Consider the following 17,753-nt stretch of genomic DNA (forward strand, 5'->3'; position numbering starts at 1 on the left):
GCAACAGTTGCTGTTGTATTTTGCATCTATTGGCGAAGGCACATGTCATTACTTGGTATATGTTATTATTTAGGTAAATGTAGCTAGCTGGTGATGATATAGAAAAAGCTAGGAAAGGTGGGCTGTTTTTCTGTCTTTACATAATAAGTCATGTGAGTATGAAATTAGCAAAGAAATTGTAGACTTTGAAAAATATCTTCCAGGCTTGTTTTAAATAAACGTTCAATTCTCCCTAGGCCTACGCTATACATTATTACATGTTGCTGTAGTTTGTATCCAAGGGTAGCTAGAAAACTGGTCATGTTTTCTGTACTATGACCTGAGAGGTGTTCATCAGACGAAATGATAAAAACTGGAAACTGAAGTTTTTGTAAAGTGTATTCACGCAGTGACAAGTGATCTGAAATTCCATATCAACCAAAATAGCAAAAGAAAAGAGACAGAATCATTCCATCTAATTCTGCTTGAATTCTAAATAACGATTTGGACATTAAGGGTGATGGCTGTATACTATATAATAACAGTAAACGAAGGAAGGCCTAAGGGGGTTTCTTGATTTTGATCGTTACTGTCATGCATGAGTACTGAAGAATAAACAATATTGTCTCTCAAGTCATGTTTGTGTTTCATTGAGTCTTACTAATGTTCCTGCTTTCTCAAACTTTAACATTAATATTGATATCACCTGTTATCTTTGGTGGTTATCTCCATGAGTTTTATAATTAGAGGCTGATTTGACTTTAAACTTGTTACCGTGTAATAAAAGAATTACGACATTATAGAATTTTGCCAAAAATACAATATCACAGTAGGTCATAAGTCACATGTTTTTCTTCAATTCTACCAATATAAGTTGTCGAGCATAAATTTATTTTCTGTAAATTGTCACTTTCTGCAAAGTTGCTCTCTCAAACATGTGCAACTTTGCAACCAAAGGATTGTTAAAATACATGCCTTTTAGTCAGGTGTTTGGTGTTTACTATTATTGATGATTCTGGTTTGGGCGGGCAAAGCACCTAAATATAGGTTGCAGTACTTCTGCCAACCGCAGCGTGTCTCTTTTGAACCGTGTGTGAGGTGACAGCGTCCTACTGACCGGTCCAACAGGTAGTGACGTCTCTCCCGGTTTGCCTGCAGGCGGTTACAGACCAAACTCAAACACAACAGACATGAGACAGTCTTAGATGCTGCTTCTTTCACAGTTCCTTCAAGACTTCTTCATTTTCTATACATTTTAGGCAATGAAAAAATACTCTGCTTACTTTGCGTCGTTCAAACCGTTAAAAAAACCTTCGAGATTTGGAATAGAATTGACCCCTTATTTTTGACCCCGTCATTATTTCGAGCGCCCCCAGGATATGGCACGTCAACACAAAATGGCTTTTCCCACCTGGCTTCTCTTGTTGCGAACGTAGCCGACGCGTCCGGAAGTTGCTGTTCGGCTCTCGGCAATCTTCGGGTAACTTCGGCATCCGCTCGTATAGCTATTTTGAATCACTTATTACCGTGCTTGGAATCCTGTTTCAGCGGACAGGATTCACAGGGTGTGTTTCGTGGGTAAGGTTCTCAGGAATCGGTGGGCCGATTTTATGATGGTTTACAAATCTTTTTAAAGCTTGAAGCCGACTCGGATCCGGATCAAAGCGAATCAATCGACTCGATTCAAAATAACTAATCTCCAAGCAGATGTTTAGGTGGCCGCAAAAGTGTATACATATTTGAACGGATGCAGTCTGGCAAATGGATACTGCTTTGTCAATTTGATGCTGTCTTTTGCGGCCACCCAAACATCTGCTTGGAGATTACAAAGTAACCACCAAGGGCGTCGAGACGTTGAAAATCAATTGCAAAAATCTCTCTCTCAATCCAGACCATCGTCGCTCCTACGGAGGAACCCCTCCCTTAACTCGCTCCTCTCTCCTCTCAGTCTGATATTCCTGGACCAAGCAGCGCCCAGGTGTTGCACACGACTGTCCCTCCACCTCGTACAGGCCGCCCTCTGCGTCTCCTCCGTTTCTAGGGTGTGCACTCAGTGGCTCTTAATGTCCATCTGTTGTTCTGTAGTATCGCTACATGTCCTGCCCAGCGGTGCTTGGCTGTATTGACAGCAGTGATGATGTCGGTTACTCCTGTCTGGAGTCGGATCCAGGAGTTTCTTTTCCTGTCTCAAGCATGATCCTCTCCATCTTCCGCTGTGCAACCCTGAGCATCTCCATCTGGGTGTTGGTTAGTGCCGTAAGTCATCACATTGAGAATGTATATACTGGTTAAAAACCCTCCTCTTGAGTCTTACACTGGCTTTCTTACTTCTCATGATGTTGTCCAATTTACCAAAAGCTGCCCATCCCCCAGTGTGATGCGTCTCTTTATCTCAAGCAGGAGACTTCCATCGTGTGTTACTTTTTTGCCCAGGTAGCTGTCTACTACTTCTATTTCCTCCCCGTTTACCCTAACTGGTGCTTTGTCTGCATGTTTATTGAACATCACCTTGGTCTTCCCGAGGTGCATGTTCAGACCCACTGGTTTGCCGGCATTGTGTATGTCTTGGAGCATCTCTTCCAACTCCCACCTATTATTAGGTAAAATTGTTTAATGCTTAACATATATCATATTGTTATATTTATTGCTTATTTCTACATATTGCTGCAATTGATTATGTATTTGACTGTGTAATGTTGTTGTTGTTCATGTGTGTTTACACATTCATTGTTTTTTGTAAGGGAGGGCAACTTGTAAAGGTGCGTAAGCACCTGTTTTGCCCTCCCTTTCACTTTGTGAAAAATTCAAATAAACAAATAAACAAATAAACTCTTGTGGTGAAGTCGCCACTAAGATGATGTCATCTGCAAACAGGAGATGTGAGAGGTATTCTCCGTCAATTTTGATTCCTCTTTTGTCCCAATTGATTTTGTTGACGACTGCATCCTGGAGGCAGGCCGTGAAGAGCTTGGCTGAGATGTTATCGCCTAGCCGTGCCCCCCTTTTAAGTCTGATCTTTTCATTGTCTTTGTGCAGTCTAGGGGTTGATGTTGCTCCATTGTACAAGTCTCTCAGGAGGGTTACGATTGCAGGGTCACCGTAAAAAGATACAGCATCTAAATGTTATTTAGAACTCCCTTACTTGATCTGTGCCTGGTTTGTGTTGTAATCACTACGAGTTAATATTTAAATCTTATGTCTGTATAGGCAAATATCATCCTTGTCTCATGGTTTTGTTAACAACATCATTCGCTCCAGTGAAGTTCGGCCTCAGGTGATGCAGGTAAAGTGGACCGACAACGTCGTAAAAGTGGGCAGCCACGTCACCCAGTTGAGGCTTGGGTTTTGTCGGACGAGGTCTTGTCGGAAATTTCTCGAGAATTTTCCGCCAGGTTTCTCGATCATGTCGTCCAAGAGGCTGTTCCCAAACGGCGAGGCAGCTCCAGAAGGTTCTGTAGGTCGCTATGGAAACCAGCGAACCAATGGAATAATTGTCCTGGCGCTGTCAGGACTCGCGGCTGTGGTGAGCGTCGTCACCCTTCTGTTCATGGTTCGGGAGCTTACGTTCCTACGAGCCCAACAAGAAGCATTACGTAGAGATCTCCGAGACCAACAAGGAAGAGACCATGACCAGCTGGTGCTACTGCGCAACCAGCTTCAGGACCTGATGCAATGGAAGCATGAGTTGGGAGTTAAGGTAAGTAATGGACGTTTTTTTTCTCAGAGAAAAACAGGATTCTCATGTGGTCGCCGCGATCCATTTGTCGTCTCTATAAAAACAGTTACTTAACTGTCGAGGGAGAGATACTGAATTATGTTGGGTACTGAAAAAAGGTTCCTTTAGGTCTTGAGTGTGTGTAGGTAGGCAGAAAGCACAACGTTTGCGACATGGCAGCATTTTTGAAATCTCCATTTCCTCATGACGTATGAGGAAACGCCATATTGGTCGTCTGACATTTAGAGGGAGGGGCGTGACGTCAGAGTATAGCCTCAGTACCAGGCTCTGTGCAGGGCGTCTTCATGCTGTCGGACTTAATCTCCAAGCAGATCCTGTGGTGGCAAGGCTGTATCCAATTGACAAAGCAGTGTCCTTAGCCACCGACGTTTTTCTTGGCCGATTGGATACTGGCTTGCTACCGTGGGATCTGTTTGGAGATCAGACGGACTATTGTCCGTGACTAGTGATGTATAAAACAGGGCCCAGAAGGACACGGTAGCCTCAGAAAACACCACGTCTTCAGCCAAAACATGACGCGAAGGGACAGCTGTTAAGAAGCTGTGTTTTTATACACTTGATCCGAGTAGAAATTTCGAATCTGCTTCTTTTTTTGTATAAAGAGCAATCCTGTTTATAAAGAGGTCACAAAACCTATGAATAAAACTTCAACACTATGCAACTAGTGCTACACCGGCCAGAATCTGAGACTAGAGCCAGGGGCCCGTCACTAGATTCAGGGCCCGTCACTAGAACCAGGGGCCCGTCACTAGGACCAGGGGCCCGTCACTAGAACCAGGGGCCCGTCACTAGAACCAGGGACCCGTCACTAGAACCAGGGACCCGTCACTAGAACCAGGGGCCCGTCACTAGAACCAGGGACCGTCACTAGAACCAGGGACCTGTCACTAGAACCAGGGACCGTCACTAGAACCAGGTGCCCGTCACTAGAACCAGGGACCTGTCACTAGAACCAGGGGCCCGTCACTAGAACCAGGGGCCCGTCACTAGAACCAGGGACCCGTCACTAGAACCAGTGACCCGTCACTACAACCAGGGACCAGTGAAAGGGGTAAGAGAGAGAGAAAGAGAAAGAGAGAGAGAGTTTGTGTGTGTATACATGTATATGAAGAAGACAAAGCCCAATCTTGATGCACACAAGAAATTAGGCGTTTGCGACATAGTAGCATTTTTGAAATCTCCATTTTCTCATGACGTATGAGGAAACGCCATATTGGTCGTCTGACATTTAGAGGGAGGGGCGTGACGTCAGCGTATAGCCTCAGTACCAGGCTCTGTGGAGGGCGTCTTCATGTTGCCACATGCTGACGGACTTAATCTCCAAGCAGATCCTGTGGTGGCAAGGCAGTATCCAATTGGCCAAGCAGTGTCATTAGCCACCGAAGTTTTTGTTGGCCGATTGGATACTGGCTTGCTACCGTGGGATCTGTTTGGAGATCAGACGGACTATTGTCTGTGACTAGTGATGTATAAAACAGGGCCCAGAAGGACACGGTAGCCTCAGAAAACACCACGTCTTCAGCCAAAACATCACGAGCATGGACGGTTTTTTGGAATTTGTGTTTTTATACACTTGATCCGAACTTTCGAATCTGCTTCGATCTTTGTGTTAAGGGACAACTAATTTATACAGAGGTCTCAAAACCTATGAATAAAAATTGAACACTATGCAGCAAAAGTAAATCATTGAAAACAACGCGTAGATACTAGTGCTACATGTACAACCAGGGACTCGAGACTAGAACCCGGGACTATTTGTAACGTTTTCCGATCGTAACCAGATCAAGGAGGTTAAATACAAGGAGGTTTGATTTTAACTCCATGATTAGATGAAGCAACATTCCGATATTTACAGTTTATTTTTCCACCAAGAGATTAAAACCTCAACGAATTTCCAAGGTCACGCTACAGTATGAGCACCGCATATAAAGCTAAAAGTTGTCATAAGCAGTTTTGTTGTGCTCTGAAACAAGAAATGTTCATCACCAGCAAAAGTAGCTAGAACATGTGGACGCGATGCGCTATTTAGTGGTTTTGTGATATTGTGTTAATCATAGTAACGTTACAGTATAGTTTATGCCAAATCTTGTGGCTGTAGTTGTTCACTATAACGGTAAGATCGATAATTGCCTTGTTCACAGACCACTGGACAACTCACCCCCGAGGGACCAGCTAGCTCAACTGAAGACTGGCGGCGTGATGACAGCGCCACCTTTTGGAAAAGTGCGGAGGTGCACCACAGATCCAAGAGGGAGGCGATGGCCAACACTGTTCTCTTCCATGGCAAATTCGGAGGTAAAAGTTTTCGTGCCGGCTCCTTTCTGTGTGTGTGTGTGTGTGTGTGTGTGTGTGTGTGTATGTATGTTGTGTGTGTGTGTGTGTGTGTGTGTGTGTGTGTGTTTGTGTGTGTGTATGCGTTGAATAATAAATGGATGAATGTTTGTCAAACCAGCAGGTCTCGGATGTCCGTCCGGAGCCCCCGGGAGGGATGGAAGAGACGGTCTGCAGGGTCCTGCCGGTCCACCCGGACCCCCTGGACAGGTAAACGTGCAACATTAGGAAACTAACAAATGCTTAGTACAATGCACCGGGAGGTATACTTTTAATGTTTCACGATTGCAGGGTGTAATGTTTCAAGAGCCCATGTTTGTATGGGGAGAGTGATTGGGTGAAATATGTTGTATCTGATCGCAAATATAAGTCAGCCATTTTAGTTAATGTCGAACATGTCATTTCGCATATGGCTAAACTGAAATTTGGTTATGGTTTATCTTATTGGGTTTTTACATGTATTGCATGTACTGCATTGGATCGGATACATTAAATGAACGTTTCTGCCTGGTACAACAGTGTTGCATTGAGAGGCCGACTCCCTCCCCAGAGGTGGCGACTACCTCAGCAGAGGCGGTGACTCCCTCCCCAGAGATGGCGACTACCCCGGGAGCTGTACAAGGTAAGAACCAGGCACTTTGTTGTCTCTATAGGGTAAACCAAGTTTCACCTGACTTAAATAAGGCCCCAAATGATGACTCTCTGAATCTGAATTTATTGCCTTTACCAATGATAAATAATTCTGTGCCTCCCTATTATGAACCAAACCGTGCGCGTGTCTTTATCTCATTCCTTATCCCACCCAGTGTCAGACTGTGCGGAACTCTATGCGGCAGGACAGACTACAAGCGGAGTCTACAACATTAGACTTAATTCCTCTAACGTGGAGGCCTACTGTGACATGGATACTGCAGGTAGGTACTGTATGAGAAGGCATGGAGATCTGTCACACATACTGGCGTATTGCTTGTCTTAATTATTCAAATTTCTTTTACTTACATTAAGATATTTTATTCAACTGTGTCTGAGGTAGGAGAGTAAGACTATAAATGTTGTTAATTTTTTGTTCAAATTGGATTTTCAGGAATAAGTGCCGCATTTATTGTCAAGGTACTGTATGTGATTGAAGTTTTCCTTCTGGTGCCTTCCACACAGGGGGAGGTTGGACCGTGATCCAACGGCGGCAGGACGGGTCGGTTCCCTTCAACCGGACCTTGGAGGAGTACAAACACGGGTTTGGGAACAAGAACGGGGAATACTGGCTTGGGAACGAGAACATCCACCTCCTGACCAATCAGAAGGCCTATACCCTCAGGGTGGATCTGCAGGATTGGGACGGAGAAACCCGGTACGCAACGTATGACATCTTCAGGTGAGTGAAACACCTACAGTTAAAGTATTGTCAGTATAATAATAATAATGAATACACATTAAGATATTTCCAGTCAGAGTGCTTTTATCCGAGGGAACTTTCTATTGCAGCAGAGATGATGTCAATCAGTACAAACAAACAAACAAACAGACAGCAAAAAGCGAACATTTCTCTACCGCGCCATTAATCTACAGAACACCCTGCCACCCAGTATCAAAACACTGACCAGTCCACATCAATTCAAAAAGGCCATCCACCAGTTGTACATGAGTTAAGTTGTATATATCAAGTTAAGTCATGATCGTTTTGTTAAACCTATGATGATTATGTATGTTCATTCTGTTTTAATTTTGCTGTCAGTATGTTCGTATGTTTATATGTTTTGAACCCTGGAATATTAATCATTGACTAAAGGGTATCGAAATAAATTTAAATCAGTACGTGTGATTGTGTGTATGTGTATATGTGCGTGTGTTTGTGTATATGTATTATATATGTATGAGAGTGTATATGTGTATGCGCAATTAATTCGTTAATGTATGCCTACTTATTGATGCACGTGCTACAAAGTATGTGAGCGCCATTATTAAGTTTACATAATATTTCCATCCAGGGTGTCCGGTGAGTCGGACCAGTACCGGCTGCGCATTTCCGGGTATTCAGGCACCGCGGGAGACTCCATGGCGGGCGGCCATACCCTCAACGGGGAGAGGTTCTCCACTGTGGACAGGGACAACGATGCCAGCAGCTACCGCCACTGTTCTCAGCTGTACGGACAGGGCGGCTGGTGGTTTGGGGCCTGCGGCTACTCCTACCTCAACGGCCGTTACCTGCGCAACTGTGGGTACTCCTGTCCATCCTGGCAAGGTGTGGTGTGGTGGCACTGGAGAGGCGTGCGTTACTCCCTTAAGTCTGTGTCTATGAAGATCAGGCCATAACCGACACGCATACGGTATAGCAATACCCGTGTGATATGTGTTGCATTTTAAATGAATTCATTAACCACTGAAAGACAATTATTAAATAGAATATTGCCCATCTGATTTACCAAAAGCTGTTGCCTCTGAATAACAATCAAACATGCTTGGGTCATAAACGACATATTGTCTATGCTACCCACGTGATATCTGTTGGCATTATGAAAAATAACAAATACCATTTTTATGGGTTTATAAATCACAAAATTTGTCTTAAAACTCTGATTATATCCTTTTCTCAGAATAACATTTACGCTAATAAAATTTACATTCATAAAATCCCACCATCATGTGTTTCTTGTAAGGTGTAAAATTCAACGATACATTCAATCCACCATATCTGCCCTAAACAAGCCTTCAATTTGTAAGCTTTTCACTAGTACTTTCTTTTCTTTCAACCTTTATTGTTGTATTTTGCATTTATTGGTAATGGTACATGTCATTACTTAGATAAATGTAGTCAGCTGGTGATAGATATTATAATAGGAAAAGCTGCAAGGAAAGCTGTGAAGAATTTGGTGATAGGTATTATAATAGTAAAAGCTGTGGTGTTTTTGTCTTTACGTAATAAGTGATAGGTGTATGTAATAATCTATTAGTAAGAAATTGTAGACTTTTATCCAAGGATACCTAGAAAACTAGTCAAAGAAATTCTACTAATATTACTAATGGAGTTTCTAATAAACATAAACATAAGAAAGCTTACACGTAAAATTTACACTAATCAGATGACAACAGTTGCTAAATTGTATTTTGCATCTATTCCCAACGGCACATGTCATTACTTGGTACATGGTATTATTTAGGTAAATGTAGCTAGCTGGTGATGTTATAGAAAAAGCTAGGAATAATAAGTCATGTGAGTATGAAATTAGCAAAGAAACTGTAGACTTTGAAAAATATCTTCCAGGCTTGTTTTAAATAGACGTTCAATTCTTCCTAGGCCTACGCTATACATTATTACATGTTTCTGTAGTTTTTATACATTATTACATGTTTCTGTAGTTTTTATCCAAGGGTAGCTAGAAAACTAGTCATGTTTTCTGTAATATGACCTGAGATGTGTTCAACAGACGAAATGATAAAAACTGGAAACTGAACTTTTTGTAAAGTGTATTCACGCAGTGACAAGCTTGAATTCCATATCAACTAAATGGCAGAGGATAGAGAGAGAATCATAACATTCATTACTAGTTGATTATTCGTGTAGCTAATTACAAAAAAAAGTTCCTAAAGGAGACATTTTTCCAATCTAAATGACGATTTTGACTTGAGGGGTGATGCCTGTATTCTATATAATAACAGCAAACGAAGGAGGGGCAAAGAAAAGGTAATAATAGATTTCTGGTCCTTTTGTGCTTCTTCTTGATTTTAAGATTGCATTTAGTTGCCATTATGTATGAGTATGTAAGAATAAACAATGGTGGCTCTCATATGCAATGTCATGTCATGTTTGCGTGTCAGTAATTCTTACTGATGTTCTTACCTGTCTCAAACTTTTGAATAAATATTGACATCACCTGTTAGCTTTGGTGGTTATCTCCATGAGTTTTATAATTAGAATCTTATAATTTGACCTTAAACTTGTTACCGTGTAATAAAAGAATTACGACATTATAGAATTTTGTCAAAAATATAATATCAGATTAGTTCATAAGTCACATGTTTTCCTTCGCATTCTACCAATATAAGTTGTCGGGTATACATTTATTTTCTGTAAATTGTCACTCTTCAAAGTTGCTCTCTCAAACATGTGCAACTTTGCAACCAAAGGATTGTTAAAATACATGCCTTTTAGTTAGGTGTTTGGTGTTTACTATTGATGATTCTAGTTAGGGCGGGAAAAGCACCTAAATATAGGGTGCAGTACTTCTGTCAACCGCAGCGTGTCTCTTTTGAACCGTGTGTGACATGACAGCGTCCTACTGACCGGTCCAACAGGTAGTGACGTCTCTCCCGGTTTGCCTGCAGGCGGTTACAGACCAACTCAGACAAAATAGACGGGTGACAGTCTTAGATGCTGCTTCTTACACAGTTCCTTCAAGACTTCTTCATGTTCTATACATTTTAGGCAATGAAAAAATACTCTGCTTACTTTGCGTCGTTCAAACCGTTAAAAAAACCTTCGAGATTGGGGATAGAATTAACCCCTTATTTTTGACCCCGTCATTATTTCGAGCGCCCCCAGGATAAGGCACGTCAACACAAAATGGCTTTTCCCACCTGGCTACTCTTGGTGCGAACGCAGCCGACGCGCTCGGAAGTTGCTGTTCGGCTCTCGGCAATCTTCGGGTAACTTCGGCATCCGCTCGTATTGCTCTTTTGAATGACTTATTACCATGTTTGGAATCCTGTTTCAGCGGACAGGATTCACAGGGTGTGTGTCATGTGTAAGGTTCTCAGGAATCGGTGGGCCGAGTTCATGATAGCGGGTTTACACGTCTTTTTAAAGCTTGAAGCCGACTCGGATCCGGATCAAAGCGAATCAATTCGACTCGAGACGTTGAAAATCAATTGCAAAAAGCTACAGCACCTAAATGTTACCTAAACTCCCTTACTTGAGCAGTGTCTGATTGGTGTTGTAATTACTACGAGTTTAAGTCTGATGTCTATATAGGCAAAACGCACATCCTTGTCTCATGGCTTTGTTTACATGAACAAATCATTCGCTTCAGTGAAGTTCGGCCTCAGGTGATGCAGATAAACCGGACCGACCACGTCGTCACCTCATCTGTGGGCACACACGTCATCCAGGTGAGGCTTGGGTTTTGTCTGACGAGGTCTTGTCGGACATTTCTCAAGAATTTTCGACCTGGTTTCTCGAAGATGTCGTCCAAAAAGCTGTTTCCGAACGGCGAGGCAGGTCCGGAAGGTTCTGTACGTCGCCATGGAAACCAGCGAACCTTAGGAATCGTCCTGGCGCTGTCAGGACTCGCGGCTGTGGTGAGCGTCGTCACCCTTCTGTTCATGGTGCGCGAGGTCGCCTCCATGCGTGATCAGCTTACCTTCCTACGTGCCCAACAAGAAACATCACACAGGGATCTACATGACCAACAAGCAGCATTGCGCGGGGATCTCCGAGACCAACAAGGAAGAGACCATGACCAGCTGGTGCTACAGGGCAGCCAGCTTCAGGACCTGATGCAATGGAAGCATGAGATGAGAGCTAAGGTAGGATGTTGTTGTTTTTTTCAGAGAAAGTTTAGGTCGCCGGAATCCCTTTGTCGAACTGTATGACGCCTCGATACAAACAGTTATCTATTAATAACTCTCGAGCGAGACAGGTACTGAAATGTGCGGTTACTCTATGTATTAAAATTGTGTAGGTATGCAGAGAACAAAGCGGTTGCGACAAGGTATCATTTTTTGAAATCTCCATTTCCTCATGACGTATGAGGAAACGCCATATTGGTCGTCTGACATTTAGAGGGAGCGGCGTGACGTCAGCGTATAGCCTCAGTACCAGGCTCTGTGGAGGACGAAAACTACTTTATACACAGAGGTTCTAAAACCAAAATCCAGCACATCCACATGCAGCGACATACATAGCCTAGGTCAAGCACAGGAACAAGTACACGTAGAGGCTAGTGCTTAACCGGAATCTGAGACTAGAGCCTGAGAACCGAGACTAGAGCCTGAGAACCGAGACTAGAACCCGGGACCCGAGACTAGAACCCAGGACCCTTTGTAACGTTTTCCTATCGTAACCAGATGTAGCAACATTCCTATATTTTCATGTTGTATAGTTTTGTGTCAGGAGATGAAAACGTCAACATATGTCCAAGGTCATGCTTCAGTCTATGGGCACCGTTTATGCACGTATGTAAAGCTAAGAGTTGACATAGGCAGCTTTGTTGTGCTCTGACTTAGAAGCAATAAAATATTTATCACCAGCAAAAGTAGCTAGAACATGTGAATGCTATGTAATTTTCTGATTGTGTTTAGGCATAGTAACGTTATAGTATAGTCTATACCAAGCAGTGTGGCTGTAGCTGTTCACTGTAACGGAAAGGTCGATTATTGCCTTGTTAACAGACCAGTGAACAACTCTCCCCCGAGGGCCCAGCTAGCTCAACTGAAGACTGGCGAAGTGATGACAGCGCCACCTTTTGGAAAAGTGCGGAGGTGCACCGCAGATCCAAGAGGGACACGATGGCCAACACTGTTCTCTTCCATGGCAAATTCGGAGGTAAAAGTTTGCATGCCGGCTCCTTTCTGTGTGTTGTATGTGTATGTGTGTGTGTGTATTGTGTATGTGTTGTGCTTTGTATGTTGTATGTATGTATGTATGTATGTGTGTGTCTGTGTGTGTTGTGTTTTGGATGTGTGTGTGTGTGTGTGTGTGTGTGTGTTGTGTTTTGTATGTATGTATGTGTGTGTGTGTGTTGTGTGTTTGTGTTTTGCATGTATGTATGCATGTGTGTGTTGTGTGTGTGTTTGTGAGTGTGTGTGTGTGTGTTGTGTGTTTTGCATGTATGTATGTGTGTGCATGTATCCTTTATAATAAATACATATTTTTTAAACGAACAGGTCTCGGATGTCCGTCCGGAGCCCCCGGGAGGGATGGAAGAGACGGTCTGCAGGGTCCTCCTGGTCCGTCCGGACCGGCTAGTCCGTCCTGTCCGGCTGGTCCACCCGGAGACCCAGGGAGGAACGGGACGGACGGACAACAGGGCCCGGTCGGTCCGCAGGGTCCCCCTGGTCCACCCGGACCTCCTGTCCTATTGGGTAAGAATTCCTGCACTTTGTTGTCTCTATTGGGTAAACCATATTTCACCTGACTTCAGAATTGATGGCCCATACTGATGACTTTTGTTGAATTTATGAATTTATGAACTGCATGTGCCTAGATAAACATAACTACTCTGAGAATCACTATCATGAACCAAACAGTGTCTTTATCTTATTCCCTATCCCACTTAGCGTCAGACTGCACAGATCTCTATGCGGCAGGACAGACTACAACCGGAGTCTACTACATCATACTTGATTCCTCTATCGTACAAACCTACTGTGACATGGATACCGCAGGTAGGTACTGTATGAGATGTCTTGGAGATCTGACATGTACACTGGCGCACCGCTTATTTCAAACATTCAAATTTCTTTTACTTTACATATTTCATTAATTTGTGTCTGAGGTAGGAAATTAAGATGAATATGTTGATCAATTCTTTTCAATGGGATTTTCTTGAGTTGGTGTCGTGATAAATTGTCAGGGTATGCGACTGAAGCAACAGTTTGTTTTCCTTCTGGTGCCTTCCACACAGGGGGTGGTTGGACCGTGATCCAACGGCGGCAGGACGGGTCGGTTCCCTTCAGCCGGACCTGGGAGGAGTACAAGCACGGGTTTGGGAACAAGAACGGGGAATACTGGCTTGGGAACGAGAACATCCACCTCCTGACAAGTCAAAAGAACTACACCCTCAGGGTGGATCTCGAGGATTGGGAAGAAGAAACCCGGTACGCAACGTATGACATCTTCAGGTGAGTAAAACACCCACAGGTAAAGTATTGTCAATATAATAATAATAATGAATACACATTAAGACATTTCTAGTCAGAGTGCTTTTATCCGAGGGAACTTTCTATTGCAGCATAGACGATGTCAATCAGTACAAATAAACAAACACAAAAAGCGAACATTTCTCTACCGCGCCATTAATCTATGGAACACCCTGCCACCCAGTATCAAAACACTGACCAGTCCACATCAATTCATGAAGGCCATCCACCGGTTGAACATGAGTTAAGTTGTATATATATATATATATATTAAGTTAAGTCATGATCGTTTTGTTAAACCTATGATGATTATGTATGTTCATTCTGTTTTAATTTTGCTGTCAGTATGTTCGTATGTTTATATGTTTTGAACCCTGAAATATTAATCATTGACTAAAGGGTATCGAGATAAATTTAAATCAGTACGTGTGATTGTGTGTATGTGTATATGTGCGTGTGTTTGCGTATATGTATATGTATTATATATGTATGAGAGTGTATATGTGTATGCGCAATTATTCGTTAACGTATGCCTACTTATCGATCCACGTGCTACAAAGTATGTGAGCGCCATTATTAAGTTTATATAATATTTCCATCCAGGGTGTCCGGTGAGTCGGACCAGTACCGGCTGACCGTTTCCGGGTATTCAGGCGACGCGGGAGACTCCATGCGTTACAACAACGGGCAGAAGTTCTCCACTGTGGACAGGGACAACGATGCCCACAGCAGCGGCCGCCACTGTTCTCAGCTGTACGGACAGGGCGGCTGGTGGTTTAGGACCTGCAGCTACTCCTTCCTCAACGGCCGCTACCTGGGCAACTGTGGGAGCTCCTGTCCAGGCGCGCAAGGTGTGATGTGGTACCACTGGAGAGGCGCTTATTACTCCCTGAAGTCTGTGTCTTTGAAGATCAGGCCATAAACGACACGCGTACGGTATAGCACTAACACGTGACATGTATCGGCATTTTCAATGAATTCATTAATCACTAAAATTAAGAAAAAAACAACCAAAAATCAGTAATATTGCCCATCTGATTTACCACAAGTTGCCTCAGAATAACAATTACACGTGGTGGTGCCATAAACAACATATTACTTGCACTACCCACGTGATTTCTGTTAGCATTATGAAAAATAACAATTAACAACAATTTTATGGGTTTATAAATCACAAAATTTGTATCAACACTCGTTAATAAAATCCCACCATGTATTTCCCGTAAGATGTAAAATTCAACGATACATTCAATCCAGGATACCTGATCTAAACAAGGCTTGAATTAGGAAGATTTTTATTGGTCATTTTTCTACTTTAAAATTCTGATTGTATCCTGATTTTCTCAAAATAACATTCAAATTTTTAATTTTATAAAATCCCACCATCATGTGTTTCTTGTAAGATGTAAAATTCAACGATGCATTCAATCCAGCATACCTGATCTAAACAAGACTTTTAAATTTGAAAGCTTTTTTACTGGTACTTTCTATTCTACTAGTATTTTTTGTAACGTTTGCTGCTTACATGGTATCTAGTTTGCGATGAGCAAAACTTAAGCGAAACGAAGATAACAAAGAAAATTCAAAACTTAATAATCAGATGACAACCTTTACTGTTGTATTTTGCATTTATTGGTAACGGTACATGTCATTACTTAGGTAAATGTAGTCAGCTGGTGATAGGTATTATAATGGAAAAAGCTGCAAGGAAATCTGTGGAGATTTTTGAGATAGGTATTATAATAGAAAAAGCTGTGGTGTTTTTGTCTTTACATAATGAGTGATAAGAGTATGAAATAATCTATTAGTAAGAAATTATAGACTTTTATCCAAGGGTACCCAGAAAACTAGTCACAGAAATTCCACTAATATTACTAAATAAACATAAACATAAGAAAGCGTAAAATTTGTACTAATCAGATGACAACAGTTGCTATTGTATTTTGCATCTATTGGCGATGGCACATGTCATTACTTGGTACATGGTATTATTTAGGTAAATGTAGGCAGCTGGTGATGTTATAGAAAAAGCTAGGAAAGGTGGGCTGTTTTTCTGTCTTTACATGATAAGTCATGTGAGTATGACATTAGCAAAAGAAATTGTAGACTTTGAAAAAATATCTTTCAAGCTTGTTTTAGATAAACGTACCTTTCTTGCTAGACTTGTGCTATACATTATTACATGTTTCTGTAGTTTTTATCCATTATTACATGTTTCTGTAGTTTTTATCCATTATTACATGTTTCTGTAGTTTTTATCCAAGGGTAGCTAGAAAACTGGTCATGTTTTCTGTACTATGACCTGAGATGTGTTCACCAGACGAAATGATAAAAACTGGAAACTGAACGTTTTGTAAAGTGTATTCACGCAGTGACAAGCTTAAATTCCATATCAACCAAATGGCAGTGGATAGAGAGAGAATTATAGCATTCATTACTAGTTGATTATTCGTGTAGCTAATTACAAAAAAAAGTTCCTTAAGGAGACATTTTTCCAATCTAAATGAAGATTTTGACTTGAGGGGTGATGCCTGTATTCTATATAATAACAGCAAACGAAGGAGGGGCAAAGGAGAGGTGATAGGTTTCTGGTTCTTTTGTGCATGCTTCTTGATTTTAAGATTGCATTTAGTTGCCATTATGTATGAGTATCTGAAGAATAAACAATGGTGGCTCTCATACGCAATGTCATGTCATGTTTGCGTGTCGGTAAGTCTTACTGATGTTCCAGCTTTCTCAAACTTTTACATAAATGTTGGCATCTGCCGTTAGTTCATTAATTTGGTGCTTATGGTAAGGGATTAAGAAACATATCCAAAATATAAACTAAGGTAACATTTGCAAAGCAAATGCATAATGTTTACCTTTGCATATGGTCTGTTAACTCTTACTCAAACACACTCATACATGTAACACTGGTCACTTCAATTTTGGAATGTCACTTTCCGAATTTGCAGACGGCCATGTTGAAATCCCTGATTTTCAACTTTGCCATTTCTGCAGGTAAAGTAAATTTTTACATACCATTTGAAAGATCATGTTATCCTCAGTACCAGGTTATTTTTTTATGGTCAAAACATACATATTTGTCAAGATATTTCACTTTAAAAATTGCAATCCCGTCGGTGTACAAGCCACACCGACGGGATCAACAGCCCACCCCGGTCAGTAGTAAACTCTACCCCGTCGGGGTGGAAAACCTCCCCGCACCCAGACCGCATCCAATTATCCTCATGAACACTCCATGAAAACCACTGAATTAATGAGAATTCACATCTTCACACCAGTGTAATTAGCAAGTTTGTGTGATAATTCATGAGAAGTCTGGGCTCAAAGGTTACCCCGACGGGGTTGAACAGCCCCGTTGGTGTGTTGAACAGCCCCGTCGGTGTGTCAGGTTGAACAGGCTGGGCTAATGGCCTAAGCCTTCAGACCAGACTGAAAGTAATTTCCCAATGAAGTTTAAAAAATTAAACATTAAACTTGCTTCTAGGTTGATGGCGGTTTATACACAGTTTATTATATCACTTCATTATTGTAGTTCTGTGTGTATTCCTGCAGTTTTTCTAGACTGTATTTTCCAGGATTATGAAAGAACATTGTCTTCAAAGATACAAATGAGTCATGGATATCTCTGACATGGCAGGAATGGATATGATTGACCAGTCAACCTGCTCCACATGAGTGCCATATATATGTACATGACGTGTACAATCCTGTACATGTGTAGGTCCTAACAAGGAGGTTAAAAATCTAGTCTTTGTCCACCAATACCTAGCTCACTGTAGGATGAATTCTAGCAAGGAGGTTATAACCTCTAACCTGGCTAACACTAAGAATAGAGTTTGGACAT

At 42.0% G+C, this 17,753-nt stretch overlaps 2 protein-coding genes across 4 annotated transcripts; both read left to right on the forward strand.

Moving 5' to 3' along the window:
• Window positions 1-5,905: 5,905 nt before the first annotated feature.
• On the forward strand, window positions 5,906-14,822 carry LOC109477672 (microfibril-associated glycoprotein 4-like). 3 transcript variants are annotated; one of them, XM_019779022.1, is made up of 6 exons: window positions 5,906-6,010; window positions 6,168-6,256; window positions 6,566-6,668; window positions 13,319-13,426; window positions 13,666-13,882; window positions 14,504-14,822. In XM_019779022.1, the coding sequence occupies exons 1-6, from the start codon at window positions 5,974-5,976 to the stop codon at window positions 14,820-14,822; spliced, it is 873 nt and encodes a 290-aa protein (XP_019634581.1). In that variant the 5' UTR covers window positions 5,906-5,973. The 3 variants fall into 3 exon arrangements, with proteins under 3 accessions (XP_019634581.1, XP_019634591.1, XP_019634572.1); XM_019779032.1 differs by having other exon boundaries at window positions 6,171-6,256; XM_019779013.1 differs by lacking the exons at window positions 5,906-6,010; window positions 6,168-6,256; window positions 6,566-6,668 and adding exons at window positions 12,435-12,584; window positions 12,926-13,123.
• LOC109477690 (fibrinogen-like protein 1) lies at window positions 6,843-8,356 on the forward strand. The gene is made up of 3 exons (XM_019779039.1): window positions 6,843-6,960; window positions 7,202-7,418; window positions 8,032-8,356. Exons 1-3 carry the CDS (start codon window positions 6,948-6,950, stop codon window positions 8,354-8,356), a joined length of 555 nt encoding a protein of 184 aa, XP_019634598.1. The 5' UTR covers window positions 6,843-6,947.
• Window positions 14,823-17,753: the final 2,931 nt, after the last annotated feature.

Source organism: Branchiostoma belcheri, unplaced genomic scaffold (assembly GCF_001625305.1).
Source record: "Branchiostoma belcheri isolate BF01 breed outbred unplaced genomic scaffold, Haploidv18h27 scaffold105, whole genome shotgun sequence".
NCBI lineage: Eukaryota > Metazoa > Chordata > Leptocardii > Amphioxiformes > Branchiostomatidae > Branchiostoma > Branchiostoma belcheri.

Excerpts from the sequence above, each read along its gene's own strand:
- LOC109477690 (XM_019779039.1), top strand. Across the intron at positions 7,419-8,031 it reads GCAACGTATGACATCTTCAG|GGTGTCCGGTGAGTCGGACC; the intron begins GTGAGTGAAACA and ends ATTTCCATCCAG.
- LOC109477672 (XM_019779013.1), top strand. The coding sequence starts at position 12,548 with ATGGCCAACACTGTTCTCTTCCATGGCAAATTCGGAG. Across the intron at positions 12,585-12,925 it reads CTTCCATGGCAAATTCGGAG|GTCTCGGATGTCCGTCCGGA; the intron begins GTAAAAGTTTGC and ends TTAAACGAACAG. Across the intron at positions 13,124-13,318 it reads CGGACCTCCTGTCCTATTGG|CGTCAGACTGCACAGATCTC; the intron begins GTAAGAATTCCT and ends TATCCCACTTAG.